Raw genomic sequence first — 19,070 nt, 5'->3', positions numbered from 1 at the left:
CTGTCTTACTGAGCTAGGAGTAGAACAAGGACAGTATGGATTCACAGACATGCTACTTACAATGAATTTGAGGATTTAAAAAATAGATTATTTTTTCATTTCCTATATAACCTTAGACTTTTAAAATTTTATTTTTTTAATAAATTACAGTTTATTGACTTTGTATCTCAGCTGTAGCCCCTCCTTCATCCCCTCCTAGCCCCACCCTCCCTCCTTCATCTCCTCCCATGCCCCTCTGAAAGTCTACTGATAGAGGAGGTTCTCCTCCCTTTCCCTCTGACCCTAGCCTATCAGGTCTTAATAAGGACTGGCTGCACTGTCTTCCTCTGTGTTCCCTCAAGGGGGAGGTGATCAAAGAGCTAGCCACTGAGTTCATGTCAGAGACAGTCTCTGTTCCCATTACTAGGGCACTCACTTAGAGACTGAGCTGCCATGGGTTACATCTGTGCACAGGTTCTAGGTTATCTCCATGCATGGTCCTTGGTTTAACCTTAGATGTTTAATGGTTGTTCTTCATTCTTTAAGTAGTGTTTACTACTTTACTACCAGTTTGCTAGTGAATAGGTTTGCTAAACTCTTTGCTGTCATTTAAAAATCCATCTCTCAGCACCATTTACTTTTATTACTTCATATTCTTTTAGGTTTCCTTGTTTATTTATTTTAATATCATGAATAAATTTTGTAAGCATTATCAAGTAATTTTGAAATAAAATAAATATAAATGAAATTAAAACATGGCATCTTTTTAAATAGTTTATTTATCTTTATTTTATGTGGATTAGTGGTTTTGTCTGAATATATGTGTGTGAGAGTGTCAGATCTCAGGAGTTACAGACCATTGTGAACTGCTATGTGGGTGCTAGGTGCTAGGAATGGAACTCGGGTCCTCTGGAAGAGCAGTCAGTGCTCTTAGTCATTAAGCCATCTCCCAACCCCCCAAAACATGGCATCTTAATAAGACCTGCCTCTCGCCTGTCAAGGATCTTTTGAGTTTTATAAACAGCAAATAATATGACCAAAATTCTATTCTTTTTTTTTTCTGAGGAAAAAATGACAACATATGACTTGCCATGTTTTGCATTCATATTTAAAACATTCTTAATCATTACATTAATCAAGATTTACCTCTCTTCTGTTATTCTGGCGGATTGCTAGGGTAGCATTTCTTTTCCTCTTTGTTTTCAGATACTTTTTTTTATTTTTTACCTGGTAAAAGAGTATTTTAAATTAGCATTTAATGAACATATAAAAGACAATGTAAATCCAGGTATTTTGAGGCCCCCTTTCTAGGAGATGGAGTAATGCCACATTCTCTCCTACCACTGCAGCTGTGCACACTAGATGTATGCAAATCAAATACAAGAGTCTATGAAAAAGTACTTGGGGATTTAGAAATGTTTCCTAATCCCAGGAGAGGAGATTACTCCATATCTGCACAATAAAAAAAAAAAATTGTGGTTCTTGCCTAGCATGCCCAGAACTTTGGTTTTGGTCCCCATGCATGCAAATTCCAAATTATCTTGATCCAAGACTGTTATACACTCTCCGGTCTTCATTTTTAAACAATATATCCATTATGATCTCCCAACTTCTGGTTCATTATTGTAGGTGTATGTAATAGAGGCAAAAAACTTGCCTTATCTTACGGGTTCTGGTCCAGGCCTGGTATAGGTCATGATGGGGAACTGATAACCAGGCCCGGATGAGGTTTTGGTTGTTTTGGAAAGGAGACAAATACTAATAAATTCAGTATTGGGGCAGGAAGTTAATAACTGTGTCTTAGAGGTGAACTATGGAATGCTAAATCACTGCTCCCAAGTGTTTTGTTCTCTATAATAGGATCTTGCACTCCTAGGCTTTGCGATGGACTCTGTAGAGTCTCTCATGGTAAGTGGAATACCCTTCTCCATTATGTTGATGTTGAGTCTGGCTATGTGACTTCCTGTGGCTAGTGGACTGTTAGTGAATATGGTATATGATGTGGTTTAATAAGCTATATGGTTGCTGGAGGAAACATGGCTGTCAGTGGGCTGATATTGCACAGCTATCTTTCTTGTACTAAGGGTTTCCATCATTGGACTTTTACACTGGGTATTCTCTGGCTGAAGGAAATGAAAAACGTAATATTTATCTGAACTAAATCTGAAGTCTGAGAACAGCAGCAACCTATCAACGTCCAGTAGAGTCAATTTTCAGACCCCACAAGTGAGAAAAGAAAAGATTACTGTATTTGCTAAGTTTCAAAGTTGTATGTCACACAGTGAAAAGGAGCTCATTCTCTGACTTAATTAGGTATCATCTTTTTTTTAGTAAGCCCATTCAAACTGTGATCTCCATAAAAAACTCTTTAAGTTCTCAACTATTAAGTCATATATTTTACTTATTTTGTATGTCACTTTCCAAACTAGAATATAAGAAAACAAAGAGAAAAATTTTTTGACTCATTGTTTTCACTGCTCTGTTTCTAGCACCCAGGCAGTGTCTAACACATAACTTGACCATGATATTAACAATACATGTGTAATTAAATAAATGAGTATTGGGTTAATAAAAGTGATGTATGTTAGGGTACCACATACATCATTAACAAGTGGCATGGCATTTGATAATTAATTTCACTACCTTAGATCTTAATAGTCTCATTCATGAAGTAAGTGAAATGAAATAAAAATTCTATGATTTAAAGATATGCATGTAATTAGAAGCACAAACCTTTTTCCTGGTTGCTAGTAACAATAATGAGTGTACCTGCTTAACATACCCATACTGAAGCAAAACTTTCAGTCATACCTGAGAAGACAACTTGAGAAGATAAGTCTGAGTGTCATTGGAGTCTGAACTGTCAGAGCCTTGACTACTATAAAAATAAAATATTAATAATTACATTTTTCAGAATTTAAAATTTCAATGTTACTTTTACTTTATCATCTTATTTGAATGGATAATTCTAATTGGGAGAGAATGATATTTATAAAGGTTATTAAATTTTTGGTGATCCAAAAATTATAGCTTAGAAATGTATTTTTATTTTCTGAATGTATAGAAGCTATTTATGTTTGGGAATATGTTGCTAGAATGTAAGCTCCATGAAAGGATGATTTATCTTTTTCTGTCAGGTTCATTGTGATGCTATTAGGGTAAAATAGCACTCAGTACACGATGAGGCTCAATATTCTTTGTTAATAAGTGAACAAATAGCTGATATATCTGTGAAATTTCCTAACTCTTATGGTTATCATTAGCTCCTAAAATTAATTTTTATATCACTATATTTTTATTTTGCTTAAAAAATAATTTAAGGGCCACCCAAAGCATAGTACCTCAAGAACAAAAAGATCAAACAAATCTGTTTCTAATTATAATCACTTAACACGGTAATAGGCAAAATTTACTTGCTTGAGTGACAACCCGCGGAAGAAAATATTTGTGGGTTGCAGTTTTGACATATTAAAGTTAATGAATAGTTTTATTTTTAAGAACAGTTTTAAGTTTACAGAAACACATCATAAGATATTTCACAGTTCCCATGTGCACAGTTTACTCTGCTATTAGCCACTTACACTACATGATAATTTCTTACAATTTACAGTAACTTTATTGTTTAGTAGCTAACTTGGCATATAATCTGTAAGTTTTGACAAATTTATAAAGACATGTATCTTTCACCACTACTGCATCAAATAGTGTCGCTGTTTCAAAACTTCTATGTTTTATTACCCATGTCTCTGTGTCCAGGAAACTCCTGGCAACCACTGCCCTTTCTTTCTCTGGTTTTGTCTTGTTTTGTCTGGTTTTGTCTTGCCCTTGTGTTGGGCTTATATGGCCTTTTCAGACTTCTTTCACTTACCAATACTTGTACCAATACTGAGTTTAGTATACTTCTTCTTCTATGCCCCTCCCCAAGTCCACTGATAAGGGAGGTTCTCCTCCCCTTCCATCTGACCCTAGCTTATCAGGTCTCATCAGGGCTGGCTGCATTGTCTTCCTCTGTGGCCTGGCAAGGCTATACCCCCCAGGTGGAGGTAATCAGAGAGCCAGCCACTGAGTTCATGTCAGAGACTGACCCTGTACCCCTTACTAGGGAACCCACTTGTAAAATGAGCAGTCAATGGGCTTCTTTTGAACAGGGGGTCTAGGTCCTTTTGATGCATGGTCTTTAGTTGGAGTATTGGTTCCTGCAGGCCACCCTGGGCCCAGGTTATTTGGCTCTGTTGTTCTCCTTATGGAGTTCCTGTCCCTGCAGGTCATTCTATTCTCCCTCTTCTTCAATAAGAATTCCTGCCCTCTGCCCAAAGTTTGGCTATCTCAGTATCTCCTTCCATACCCTGCTGAGTAGAGTCTTTCAGTGGTCCTCTATTGAAGGCTCCTGTCCTGTTCTTTGTCTTCTCCTATTTCCGAAGTCTATACTGTTTGCCCTTCTGAATGAGGATTAAGCTTCTTCCTTAGAGTCTTCCTTGTTGTTTAGCTTTTTTTGGGGGGGGGCTATAGATTTTCTTTTCCTTTATTTCAAGTAAAGCTTTTTGAACAAAGTTAGACATATTTAGAGACATTTCTGTCTTTGTGATGAAGCTGAGCATGTTTGCCACCTTTAGGATGCTAACTGAGCATATCCCAAAGTGTTCTATCTGTCATTTTTACCTTTTCAGATCTGCTACATGACTGGCCCATGAATGCCTCCATATATTTGTCATCTTTCATGAAGTGCAAATTTAAACTGAGCATGTTCAAGAAGTTCTTAACTGAGTATGTTCAGGGAAATGTCCAACCTTACAGTACTTTCTCATATTAATATTTATAGGCTTTCTAAGTAAATTCCCACACTGCCTTTGTGCAAGGTATTGCTTTTGGCTCTTCTCACCTGCTACAAGTAGCAAGTCTTAGTTATTATTTCTTGGTCATGGTTTGTTTTGGCTTTGTTCTCATCAAGATAAAACCCATTGTATGTGGTTGAAATATGGACATAAGTTTTTGTTCTGTCATATTATTTCATGGTTTGGAAACTCACTTATATTTATCATTGAATTATAGTCCATTATATGGACACACTTTTTAAAAATGTCATTCATATGTTGGAGGACATCTGGTTGCTTCTAGTTTGGGCAATTATAAATAAAGCTATTATGAATACTATGTGAACTCCCCCCCCCAATTTGTTTGGTTTAAAACCTAAGAACCAAAGATGAGCTGAGGTATGCAGTTTCATGGTCCCTATAATGGGTCATGCAATTGTGGTTGATCTCTCTAAGGATAGAGAATCCACAGGGGCAATTCTAATGTGGCTACATTATCTATATGATAAAGATGGTATACCTCCTTATTGTAGTGGAAATTACATGAGTGATAAGATATGCAAATAAGGCTGAGACATCTGAGAGTGGAACAATTCTAGTGGTCATTCTCTTCTAAATGGTATGGCATGACATGTCTCCTTGATGAACGGACCGTATTCACACAAGTATGAGGATACTGCCAAATGGTTGATAGACTAGAGGTTATAACTGCAGCCTTTGGAAGTGACATGTGGTAGAGAGTAGTACGGTGGTAATCGGGGGTGATGGGAGGAGGAGGAAGTGGTGAATCACTTATAAATGGTACCCAAGCAGATCTAGAGCCTAAATTCTAGTAGAATGAATACTGTGCTTTCATGGACCTCTTCTCTATAAGGCAAAGTGTGTAGAGAGCCAAAAGGACAAACAAGGGAAATATGTCAACATCACATTGGTTGGGACAGAAATTGGGATGAATGGGTTCCAGAAAACAGAATACTTAAACACATGGACACCAATGTGCAGAAACAGTGAGAACTTTAAAGGCAATCAATTGGGAACAAGGCAATTAGAGGGCAAGAGGAGAGGGATGCTCCTGGCAAGAAGACATCTGGCCTGCAGCAGAAAAATGAAGTGACAATAAAATAGAACAGGCAGAAACTCCAGGAAATGGAGATGGCAATAGTACCAGGGAGACACCTCAGCCTCCTAGGAAGAAGAGGGCCTGAGCAGATCCATCCTTTTGAAGATGAAGAAACATTTATGGACAGAGTTGAAGTTAAAGCCTCCTGGAAGCTGACACCATGGCTTGCAGAACACTGACACTTGACCACCAAGCAAACAATCGCAGTGAATGCAGCGCTCCAAGCACCTGGGATGTGGGTGCATCAGGGTGATCTGTGAGAATTTCAGCATACTGTGGTCCCTAAGACTTTTGTGAGTCCCTCAGTACCTGGAGAAGAATTTGCAACTTTGTTCAGTGGCAGTGAATACAAAGTGGTTCCTCCTGAGTATCATCGGAAAGCCATGTGAGGGGGTGCTCTCTCTCATGTTTGATCTGTGTAAACAGAGTTTGGTTCTTAATCCTTCTGTATAAACGATGTACTTTGAAGATGTTAGTGTATAACAGAATTGATGTTTTCTGTTTGATTTTAAACAGAGAAAAAAAGGGAATTCCCTTTTCTCTCTCTCTCTCTCTCTTTTAAATTTCAAAGTTTCTACCAGTGTATTCAATGATGGACACTAGCCATGCTGTAGGCAGTGGTTCTCAACCTTCCTAATGCTAGAATCCTTTAATACAGTTCCTCATGTTGTGATGACACCCAACCTTAAAGTTATTTTGTTGCTTATTCATAACTGTAATTTTGCTACTGTTATGAATCATAGTACAAATATTTGATATGCAGTATATCTGACATGCAACCCCCACAACCCATATAGGTTGAGAACCAGTGCTGTAGAGTGTTTTATTGCCTAGCTGACACAGCTGCTTTTGAATGCTGGTAATGTTCCTTTGACACTATGCACTTTTATAAAGCGTTACTGCTCTATGACAAAAATGCTGATTCTTAGTGTCTAAGGTTCATGTCAGTGTATGTGAGAATACTCCTCCATTTGTGTGTGTGTGTTTTTAATTAATAGTACTTTAAGAGCCCATCCTTTGCACGTCATCCATGTTGTTCCTTAGGCATTTTATCATTGCTCAATTGTTGAAGAATGGTGGATTCATAGTTTTTGTATTTCTGTCTAATCATGTTTTATTATGGTAGATGCAATGCATTGTGTAGCTACCCTTTTATAGAAAAGTCACTACTATAGGAGTTATTTTCAGACCTACAATTATTTTTTCCTTAAATTTCAAAAATAAAGTAGTATGTGCCAAACAGGATTGTAAGGAGGCTGTGCCATCTGCTGTGTGGCCTTTGCTGTAGCTGGTAAGACATGCAACTAAGACTAATTTGTCTGAACATAAAGAACTTACCCAACTAAAGGAGAAAGTATTAGCAAAAGACACATGGGTACTATTTTCATGTTAGTCTATGATTTTGCAGCGAAATAGGAGAGAATAAGCTGAAGTGATAGAAGATACTTTTCAGGTCTATCTTTAATATAAAATGAGGGAAAATCCATTATTCAGCATGAAAATGTAGGCCTTAATAATGGCCTGCATAGGAAACATGACAATTGCTGAATATTCTGCATCTGAGCTGTTCCTGTCTGCCAGTCAAGTCCAACATACCCGTTCACCCATGGAGGGAGTTTTCATCTTTTCAGTGTGCAATGGTTACAATGGAGACTCACTAATGGTTAGGTTGCTGAGAATAATGACTGTTGCTGTGGAATAGTGAGCCCATGCTATATCATTCCATTTAGAATATAAGAGCCAGAAGAAAGGATAGAATGTTGTATCTATTTCCTCCAAATTAAAACATTTCCCCTGAAAGGAGGCTCTTTAGACTCAGGAAGCTAAGAAATCTTTCAAGGCATAGGGAGTTCATAAAACTTACAAGGTTCAAGAAACTTAGAAAGTCATAAGATTCATAAAAACCCCTACTTCAGGTTACACAAGAAGTCAACTTCTGGGAATGAGGAGACTTTCTTTGGAAGAGACACCAGCAACCTGGTCAGGAGCCACTATGAATGCAACTTTTGTGAGTTGCCACCCATGCTGTGAAGGACCTTTTGGTACTGCAGCAGCCTCTGAGTCACTCATACTTCTGTTAATAATTCCAGTATATGCTCACAGGCTCACCAGCTAAATTTAAGTGGAATTATTCCTTTGGTCTGCTATTGGTGCCCTCTTTGGGATGAACAGAATTTTATTCACATCTCCACAGAAAGAGACACACAAAATAATACCACCAAAAGAGAGGTCCTATTTTCCCCACATTTTTTTACAGTTAGTATTGTCAGTGTTTTGGATTTTAAGAAATTCTGAAATGTTTGTCACGGTGTTTCATTTGCAATTTTCTAATAACAAATGTTAAATTTTTATTAGTTTTTTTCCTTTGTTAGATCTAAAACTCATCCTTTGATTGTTTTATTTTTAAAACATGAATAAATAACTGTCACTTATTCCCCAAAAAAGACATTATTATAGCTATATAAAACTTTTGTGTTCCTTGTTTCTTATTACAGACTATCAGCATCGACAGTTTTACTTATTTCTGGATAATATATTTCACAATCTCAACATCTGTCACTGTTGATGGGACATTTGAAAACTACTTATATTTTAATGGCAATACTAAACCAGGATAAGAGAAAAGCAAGTATTTTAATGTACAAAAATATTTTATTATCTACTACCATAATACACTATACAAATAGAATGTGCTGTCTAGAATGGTTCTTGATCTTTGAGACAGTGTAACAGTATGTACTCCAGGATGGCCAAAATAATTGTTGATGTTTTTATTTAAAACACCAAGTTGGTATTAGGGAATACTGAACTTTCTGACTATATGTGTCATCCTTCTATATAGTTTAGGAATTTCTATCACACAAATGAGGCATTCAAGATCTACAATCAGTCACCCTCAGCCTTCCAATTACATTATGTTTTAATATTTCTGTATTAACAACCTCGTCTTTCTTGCTCTAGAAGAATAATGAACAAGACCAGGGCAAAGACAAACTCTTCAAAGTCACAGTCCCAGCAACCTAATTGAGCCCTATCTTTTATAGTTCTATCATCTCCTACAGTTCCAAAATTTGAATCCATCAATAGGTTGAACCACTATTAGAGCTCTCATGATCTAATCCTCTCTTGAAATATCCTCTGTTACACCCACAGATGTGCTTTACTGATCTTTTAGATGTCTCCCAAGCCAATCAATTTAACAATCAGCATTAATCTCACAAGAGTCAACTGATATTCAAGCAAGGTGTCAAGGGTACACAATAGGGAATGAATAGACTTTTCAACAGACAGTTCTAGGAAACTGTATATCCACATTTAAAAGAATGAAACTGGAGATTTAAAATGCATATACAAATGCTCAAAATGATATATTAGATGCTATTAAAAATAGTATGGATTCCCAGCCTACAGCTCAGCCTTCATCCCTGGAGGCGCACAGCCACCAAAGACAGACAAGTGAAATCTCTGTAGCCCAGCCCCAAGCCTGCTGGGTGACTCTGGCCAAACCCAGTAGCAGTGAGTTATGCCTTGCCCCCATCAGGCTCAATCTCCCCAACTACAGACCTACCTGCAATCCAGAGGTCCGTGGCATCAGGGACCACCAGGCCTGCGGACATCAGGGACCACCAGATGTAAACTGCACCTGCTCTCCAGCACTCCATCTATGGCCCACAACTTGGCCTGTATTACCTGAGGCCTGCTAATATCAGGGTCAACCAGATCGCTAAAGGCCAGCATTAGAACACAGACAACAAGAGCCAGGGTAATATGGTACCACCAGAATCCAGCTGTCATATTACAGCAAACCCAGGATATCTTAACACAGAATTTAATGAGGAAAGAATAAATCCTTTAAAGAAAGAAAGGAAAACACAATTAAACAAGTAAAGAAAATGAATAAAACTTTTCAGAAGGAATCCTGGAGGTGAAAAACCTACAGAAGAGAACAGGAAAGACAGATGCAAGCATCACCAACAGAATTCAAGAGATGGAAGACAGAATCTAAGGTATGGAGGATACATTAGAAGAAAGTGATACATCAGTCAAAGAAAATGTTAAATCTAAAGAGTTTTTGATACAAAACATGCAGGAAATTTGGGATACTATGAAAAGACCTAACCCAAAAACAATAGGAATAGAAGAAGGTGAAAAGTTAAAGCTCTAAGGACCAGAAAATATTCTCAACAAAATCATAGAAGAAAATTTGCCCAACTTAAAAAAAAAAAAGAGATACCTATAAATATACAAGAAGTTTACAGAACACCAATTAGATTGGACCAGAAAATAAAATCTTCCTGCCACATAATAACCAAAACACTAAATCTACAGAACAAAGAAAGAATATTAAAAGCTGTAAGGGAAAAAAGGCAGACCTATCAGAATTATACCCAACTTCTCAACAGGGACTCTAAAAGCTATAAGGGCCCAGATGTATGTCTTACAGCCTCTAAGAGACCACAGATGCCAAACTAGACTATATTATATTTGCTATTATACCTAGTAAAATTCTCAATCACCATAGATGGAGAAAACAAGGTATTCCAAGACAAAACCAAGTTTAAACAATATCTATCCAAAAAATCCAGCCCTACAGAAAATACTGGAAGAAAAACTCCAACCCAAAGAGGTTAAATACATCCAAAGAACACAGGAAATAAATAATTCCACACCAGCAAAAACAAAAGAAGGGAAGCACACACAAACATACACATATACACTACCCACATCAATTGGTCATTGATGTCTCTCAACACCACCGGCTCCAATTCCCCAATAAAAAGACATAGGCTAACAGAATGGATGCAAAAACAGGGGCCACAATTCTATTGCTTACAAGAAACACACCTCAGCAAAAAGATAAACATTACCTCAGAGTAAAGGGCAGGAAAAAGGTTTTTCAAGCAAACAGACCTAAGAAACAATCTGGAATAGCCATTCTAATATATAATAAAATAGACTTTCAACCAAAGTTAATCAAGAGATGGAGGACATTTCTTACTCACCAAAGGAAAAAAAATCCACAAAGATGATGTCTCAATTCTGAACGTCTATGCCAAAAATGCAAGGGCGCCCACATTTGTAAAAGAAACATTACTAAAGCTTAATTCACACATCGAACAACACACACTAATAGTGGGAGATGTCAATACTCCTCTCTCAACAATGGACAGGTCATCAAGACAGAAACTAAACAGGAAATGATGAACCTAACCAATGTTATGAATCAAATGGACCTAATATATATCTACTGAACATTCCATCCAAACAAACAAACAGCAACAACAACAAAAACAAAAACATATACCTTCTTCTCAGCACTTCATGGCTTCTCTAAAACTGACCACATAGTTAGTCACAAAACAAGATACAAGCTACAACAGATAAAAGAAAATTGAAATAACACTTTGTATTTTTAGCAGACTATCATGGATTAAACTGTACTTCAACAATAACAGAAACAACAGAAAGCCTACAAACTAATGGAAACTGAACAATTCTCTACTCAATGACCACTGGCCAAGGAAGAAAGAAAGAAATTAAAGACTTTCTAGAATTCAATGAAAATGAAGCCACAACATACTCAGACTTATAGGACACAACGAAAGCAGTGCTAAGAGGAAAGCTCATGCACTAAGTGCCTTTATAAATAAATTGAAGAGATCTCATAAACTAGCAATTTAAAAGCACACCTGAAAGCTCTAGAACAAAAGGAAACAAACACATCCAAGAGGAATAGATGGCAAGAAACAAACTCAGGGCTGAAATCAATAAAATAGAACAAAAAGAAATGAAGAATCAACAAAACAAAGAGCTGGTTGGTTCTTTGAGAAAAATCAACAAGATAGACAAACCCTTGGCCAAACTAACTAAAAGGCAGAGAGACAGTGATACCGAGGAAATCAAAAGAATCATTAGGTCTGATATAAAAAAAAAACCTGTACTCCACAAAATAGGAAAATCTAAATGAAATGGATGAATTTTAAATAGATACACTTGCCAAAGTTAAATCAAGGTCAGGTAAACTATTTAAATAGTCCAGTAACCCCCAAGGAAATAGAAGTAGTCATCAAGAAGCTCCAAACCAAAAAAAGTACAGGGCCAGAAGGTTTTAGCACAGAATTCTACCAGACTTTCAAAAAAGGGCTAGCACCAATACACCTCAAACTATTCCATGAAATAGAAACAGAAAGAACAACACCTAACTCATTCTATGAGGCCAGAGTCATCCTGATACCTAAACCACACAAAGATTCAACAAAGAAAGAGAATTTCAGGACAATTTTCCTCATGAACATTGATTCAAAAATACTGAATAAAATACTAGAAAACCGAATCCAAGAACACAAAGTTATCAACCATCAAGTTGGTGTCATCTCAGGGATGCATGGGTGGTTCAATATACAAAAATCCATCAATGTAATACACCATATAAACAAACTGAAAGAAAAAAAAACATGAGATGTCATTAGATGCTTAAACAGCATTTGACAAAATCCAACACCCCTTCCTGTTAAAAGTCTTGGAGAGATCAGGGATACAATGTACATACATAAACACAATAAAAGAAATATACAACGAGCAAATAGACAACATCAAATCAAGTGGAGAGAAACTTAAAGCAGTTTCACTAAAATCAGGGACAAGGCAAGGCTGCTCACTGTCTCCATATCTATTCAACATAGTACTTGAAGTCCTTGCTAGAGCAATAAGACAACTAAAAGATATCAAGGATATACAAATTGGAAAAGAACTATTGCTATTTGCAAATGATATTGTAGTATACATAAGTGATCCCCAAAATTCTACCAGTTAACTCCTACAGCTGATAAACACCTTCTGCAAAGTGGCTGGATACAAAAGTTAACAAAAAAAATAAGTAGCCCTCCATTATACAAACAATAAACAGGTTAAAAAAGAAATTAGGGAAACAATGCCTATTGCAATAGCCACAAATAATATGAAATTTCTTGGTGTAACTCTAACCAAGCAAATGAAAGACCTGAATGACAAACACTTCAAGGCTTTGAAGAAAGAAATTGAAGAAGATATCAGAAGATGGAAAGATCTCCCATGCTCATAGATCGGTTGGATCAACATAGTAAAAATGGCCACTTTACCAAAAACAATCTACGGATTCAATGCAATTCCCATCAAAATTCTAACACAAGTTTTTACCGACCTAGAAGGAGCAAATCTTAACTTCATGAGGAATAAATTTAAAAAAAAAAACAACAACAACATGATAGCTAAAACAATCCTGTACAATAGAAGAACTTCTAGAGGTATCACCACCCCTGATATTTCAAGCTGTACTACAAAGCAATAGTAATGAAAACAGCAGGGTATTGGCATAAAAATAAACAAGTAGATCAATGGAATAAAATTAAAGACCCAGAAATTAACCCACACACCTACAGATTCTTGATTTTTGACAAAAAAAAAAAAAAAAAAGAGCCAAAATCATACAGTGAAAAAAGCATTTTCAACAAATGGTGATGGTCTAACTGGATGTCTGCATGTAGAAGAATGCAAATAGATCCATATTTATCAACCTGCACAAAACTCAAATCCAAGTGGATCAAAGATGTCAACATAAAACTTGACACAGTTAATCTAATAGAAGAGAAAATGAGAAATAGTCTTGAACTCATTGGTACAGGAGACAATCTTCTAAACAGAACACTAACAGCTCAGACACTAAGTTCAACAATTAACAAATGTGACCTCATGAAACTGAAAAGCTTCTGCAAGGCAAAGAACACTGTCAATAGGACAAATAGAAGCCTACAGAATGGAAAAAGATCTTCACTAACCCTATGTCCCTTCAGAGGTCTAATATCCAAAATATATAAAGAACTCAGGAAATTAAACACCAACAAACCAATAATCCAATTAAAAACTGGGGTACAGAGCTAAATAGAGAATTCTATTTAGAGGACAGAATTACAAAGGAATCTCTAATGGCCAAGAAATGCTTAAAGAAATGTTCAATGTCCTTAGTCATCAGAGAAATGCAAATCAAAATGACTCTGAGATTTCATCTGTCAAAGTGGCTAAGATCAAAAACTCAAGTGACATCATATTCTGGTGACAATGTGGACAAAGGGAACCCTCCTCCATTGCTGAAGAGAGTGAAAACATGTAAAACCACTTTGGAAATCAATCTGGAGGTTTCTCAAAAAAAGTGGGAATAGATCTACCTGGAGACCCAGCTATGTCATTCCTGGGCATATACCCAAAAGATGCTCCACCATTTAACAAGGACATTTTCTCAATTATGTTAACAGCAGTTTCATTTGTAATAGCAAGAAACTGGAAACAATGTAGATGTCCCTAAACGGAATAATGGATAAAGAAAATGTGTTACATTTACACTACAGAATACTACTCAGCTATTAAAAACAAAGACATCATTCAATTTGCATGCAAATGGATGGATCTGGAAAAGATCATCTTGAGTGAGGTAAACCAGACTCAGAAAGACATACATGGTATGTACTCATTTATAAGTGGATATTAACCATAAAGTACTGGATAACCTGGAGAAAAAATGGAAATTTGTGGGAGCATCTCTGGAATTCTCCCAGGCAGGCTCCCGGGAGTCTATGGGGTGACCCTAGCTGAGACTTCTAGCAGCTGGGGGTTAAGGAGCCTGAAGTTTTCATCTCCTGTAGACAAGTGGGACTTCCAGTGGAGGGAGGGGGAACCAGCCCACTCATAAAAACTTCGACCCGACTCACTTCACTTTGTATCCCAGCTGTACCCCCTTCCCTCATCCCTTCTCTCATCTCCTCCCATGCCCCTCCCCTAGTCCACTGATAGAGAAGGACCTCCTTCCCTTCCATCTGACCCTAGCCTATCAGGTCTCATCAGGACTGACTGCATTGTCTTCCTTTGTGGCCTGGTAAGGCTGCCCTCCATCAAGGGAAGGTGATCAAAGAGCCAGCTGCTGAGTTCATGTCAGGGATAGCCTTTGTTCCCCTTACTATGAATCCATTTGGAGACTGAGCTGCCATGAATACATTGTAATAAATAAAAAATAAAGACATTTAAAAAGAATACCCTTCCACTCCAAAATTATCCTGCCTAGAGACAGAGCAGAGATTGAAGAAATGATTAACCAATGACTGGTCCAACTTGAGACCCACCTCATGGGACAGAGCCAACCCCTGTCACTATTAATGATACTCTAATATGCTTGCAGACAAGAGGCTAGCATAACTGTCTTCTGACAATCTTCATCCAGCAGCTGATGGAAACATGCAGAGACCCAAAAGATAATGGCCAAGCTCTGGGAGTTCTGTGGAAGAGTGGGCGAAGAAATGAGGAAGCCAGAAGGATCAAGGACACAAAAAGACCTACAGAGTAAACTAGCCTAGGCCCATGGGGGCTCACAAAGACTGAACCACCAACCAAAGAAGCATGCATAGGCTAAACCTAGACTCTCTATACATGTAGCCGATGTGTAGCGTGGTCATCATGTGGATCCCCTTACAATGGGAGTAGGGGCTGTCTCTGACTCTGTTGCCTACTTCTGCATCCCTTTCCCCTAGCTGGGCTACCTTCTCAAGCCCCAGTGGGAGAAGATGCTCTTAGTTCTGCTGTGACTGAGTTGCCAGGGTGGATTGTTATCCCTTGGGGGCCTTCCCTTTTCTGAGGAGGAGGAGAAGGGAAATGGGGAAAGAGACATGAAGATGGGCTTGGGAGGAGATGAGGAAGGTGGCTGGGATCAGTTATAAAGAGATTAAATGAATGAATGAAAAAAATACTCACTGGAAAAAAACAGTATGGGGGTTCTTTAGAAAACTAAATCCAGTACTAGTAGGTAGTCTGATAATAAATCTAACTAATGATACATACACCACTACTGGGTTTCAGTCCAAAACCCAAATCTAGAGCTCATAAGATAATAGCACTAACATGTTTTATATACTGTTTTCCAAAACAGTTCACAATTCTACTTATATTAAGTATCTAAAATAATCTAACTTAATAGCACCAGAGAATGGTGGTTATTAGGAGCAGAAGCAAAAAGAAATGGAAGTTACTAGTTAATAGACACAAAGGTCAGTTAAGGAAGGATTAAGTTCTGGAGTTCTGCAGTACACTATAGAACATCAACAATGCTACACTGTTGCCTTAAAATTTCATTGAGGGTAGGTCTCTTTTAAGAGTTTCTAATACCTGAAATTTAATTGGAAAGAGAAGCTATCTTACCTCAAGGCTGAAAGGAACAAATACACCTAAACCAAAGCCAACTCTAAATGTCTCTGAGTAAAGAAGCCCCCTCTATATGATTTGAAGGCATAACCATATGACCTGTTGGAATTTTATAAGTGAAATCTGTAACACTTAGTGTTATCACTCTAAAGGTCACACATAGTACAACAACACGACAAATTCTGCTTTTACATTGGCAATCACATTGCTTGATTTCTACTCAAAAGAGATACAAATATATCACAGAAGAACCTACACACAGATGCTAAGAGATGTTTTATTTATAATGTTGACACTTGGCCCAGCAATTAAGATGTTCTTCAGTTGAGTGGATAATTATGGTATACTACGACAATGCTTACTATTCAGAGCTATTCTATAAGCATGTTACAAAGCTATAGAAGGCCATTCGAAAAGCTTATATACTATACAATCCAAACCAAATGATATTCTGGAAAAGGTAAAACTAAGTAGACAATGATAGAGACCTGTGGTTGCCAGTTGTTAAGGGGAAAGAATGAATGGATGTATGAGCCTATATGGTGAAGATACTTTGTTTTATACTATGATGCTAGGACACATGTCATTATAAATTTGTCCAAGCCCACAGCATATGAGACTACTTTCTAACTGGAGTATCTGCTAATGTAAACTATGGACTCTGGCTGATAACTGTCTGTTAATGACATATATATCATCCTGTGATATTGATAACAAGAGGAGAAGGCTCTGACCATATAGAAATGGGAGATATATGGGAAACCTCTCTACTGTATACTTAATTTTGCTGTAGACATAAAATGCTATAATGAGGGAAAGGATACAAAAGAATTTGGTATGTCTTTAACATAGCAAACACATGGCACACAGCAGTGCTTATATTGAATAAACCAAATATAGTCTTAATATATTTGACCAAAATAGTACACTTGTGAAAACTTTCCCTAGTACGAGACAAAAGTTTCTGTGTGAAACTGACAGTAGTACCCAAGTATTATGATAAAAGCTCAGTAAAACAATGTAACAAATTACTTCAGTGATCTTGACTTACCTAGACTCTACATCCATTGAAATTTCCACTAGAGAAGTATCTGAATCATCAAAGGATCTTTCCAAGTTTATATGTTTTTCCATTTCTTCTAATTCTTTAAGGCACTGATAATACTAAGGAAAAATTACGAGTTCATTATAAGAATAACTATTTTCTAATTAAACTAACTGAATGTTTAGCTATATCCATAATAATAGTAACTTGGTAATTACATACATCCAAACCCAGAAATGATTAGGCTGTTAAGAGGGAAACCCTGCTGCAGAACAGCAGACAGGTTATTTGTGTGCTTGAGTCTGAAACTTATCCAAACTGATTTGACTTACCTTGCTCTGGTCAGGATCACAGTAGTCCAATAGAGAATCACAAAAATGATATCCCATTGACTCTAAGTCTCTTGTGCTGAAATGAGTGCCTCGTTTATTGCCTAAAACATCAAAAAATGTAATCATCTGGAAGATGAGTTACTAATTTTTCTTCATAAGATAAGTCTAAATTATGAGACATTATAAATAAAACATGGGTATGATTCCACATTTTGTCCTCTGGATTTTCTTCTCTGGAGTAGGTCATTTAACAGCCTAAAACTTTTGCTCATTTCTTTCCCATAACCCGGGGCAAAGCTTATTCAAGTGTATACTGGCGTGTGTTGCAAGGCAGAAGAAAAGTCAGTGAGACAGTTACAGTATGAACACCAGTTATTAGCAGTAAAGATAACTACTCTGAGAAAAATTCCATGAGAAAAAAATTTTGTCATCATGAATGATAGATATTTCCTCAGTTTTAGTTCACATAAAAACATAGCGGATCACCAGGCATGGTGGCACATGCATTTAGCCCCAGTAACCCAGAAGACAGAGGTAGGTGGATCTTTGTGAGGTTGAAGTCAATCTAGTCTACATAGTGAGTTCCAGGACAGCCAGGGCTATGTAGAGAGACTCTGTCCCAAAAACAAAAACAAATAAACAAAAAAAGAACTAGGCAGAAATTACATATATGAATTTCCAGCAGCTTCCTTTTTCAAAATGGGAAAAGCTCTTTTATGTAACCCGTACTTGCCTGGAACTCAAGATCTGCCTGCCTTTGTCTCTTGAGTGCTGAGATTATAGTCAGGTACGGCCATAGAACCTAGAGTTGAAACATTTTCTAACAGTGTTAAAATCATTTTAAGATAGAATATTCTAACTTCACTAATACATACTTAGTATGATAAAAATATGTATTATGTGAGAGAACAGAGCATAGCTTAAATTTTTTGTTGCAGGAACCAAAGGCTTTCTTTAAAATATAAATTGATGATAACAAAGGAGCAAATTAACCAACTGACCAAAAAAATAAACAAGGCAAAATAGCTAGTCTATTTTTGTTTTGCAAACAACGTATTAAATAAAAACATTTTAAGTGTATTGCTTTTTCTTGATGTCATCAGAAACTCCAAGTTTTAAAAATCTGTAAGAATTCTCTTAAAAACAACAACAAATATTTGAAGATTAGTAATAAAACAGTGCATCCCAGAACATTCTTTTATAAACAAATGGAAATGATGACAGAGATACCACACAGTAGAAGTCTATTTTTCTTGTTTATGGGACTGGTCAAACATAAATGTGCATTTATGTGTCAAGAACATGCTCACTATTGAACTGTCTATATCATTAATCTTATAGCAAAGCATAGCTTTGATTTACTGTTCAGGAAGAGGTCATTGAGGACATTTACCCAGAGTAGATCCACAGAAGGTAGCCTCCAGCGTGAAGCTGTTCCTGATGCCCATCTTCCACATCACAACCCTTCCTGTCCCCTCTTTGCTCTTCTGAACGTTAAACTTGCAAGCTGAGAAGGAAAACTGAGAAGCAGTGATTAAAAATGACATATGTACTTTTGGGGA

General features: G+C 37.0%; 1 protein-coding gene across 1 annotated transcript in view; it reads right to left on the bottom strand.

Moving 5' to 3' along the window:
- The window catches only part of Agbl3 (AGBL carboxypeptidase 3), an 87,749-nt gene that overhangs the window by 42,278 nt on the left and 26,401 nt on the right, over nucleotides 1-19,070 (bottom strand). Inside the window, exons 9-13 of the mRNA XM_060378786.1 lie at nucleotides 18,902-19,028; nucleotides 17,509-17,609; nucleotides 17,183-17,295; nucleotides 2,791-2,857; nucleotides 1,126-1,206 (exon numbers count right to left, since the gene is read on the bottom strand). Coding sequence (XP_060234769.1) covers nucleotides 1,126-1,206; nucleotides 2,791-2,857; nucleotides 17,183-17,295; nucleotides 17,509-17,609; nucleotides 18,902-19,028 — 489 coding nt within the window. The remainder of the gene's footprint in view (nucleotides 1-1,125; nucleotides 1,207-2,790; nucleotides 2,858-17,182; nucleotides 17,296-17,508; nucleotides 17,610-18,901; nucleotides 19,029-19,070) is intronic.

This window comes from Meriones unguiculatus, chromosome 3 (assembly GCF_030254825.1).
Source record: "Meriones unguiculatus strain TT.TT164.6M chromosome 3, Bangor_MerUng_6.1, whole genome shotgun sequence".
NCBI lineage: Eukaryota > Metazoa > Chordata > Mammalia > Rodentia > Muridae > Meriones > Meriones unguiculatus.
This window is presented reverse-complemented; position numbering and strand designations above follow the sequence as displayed.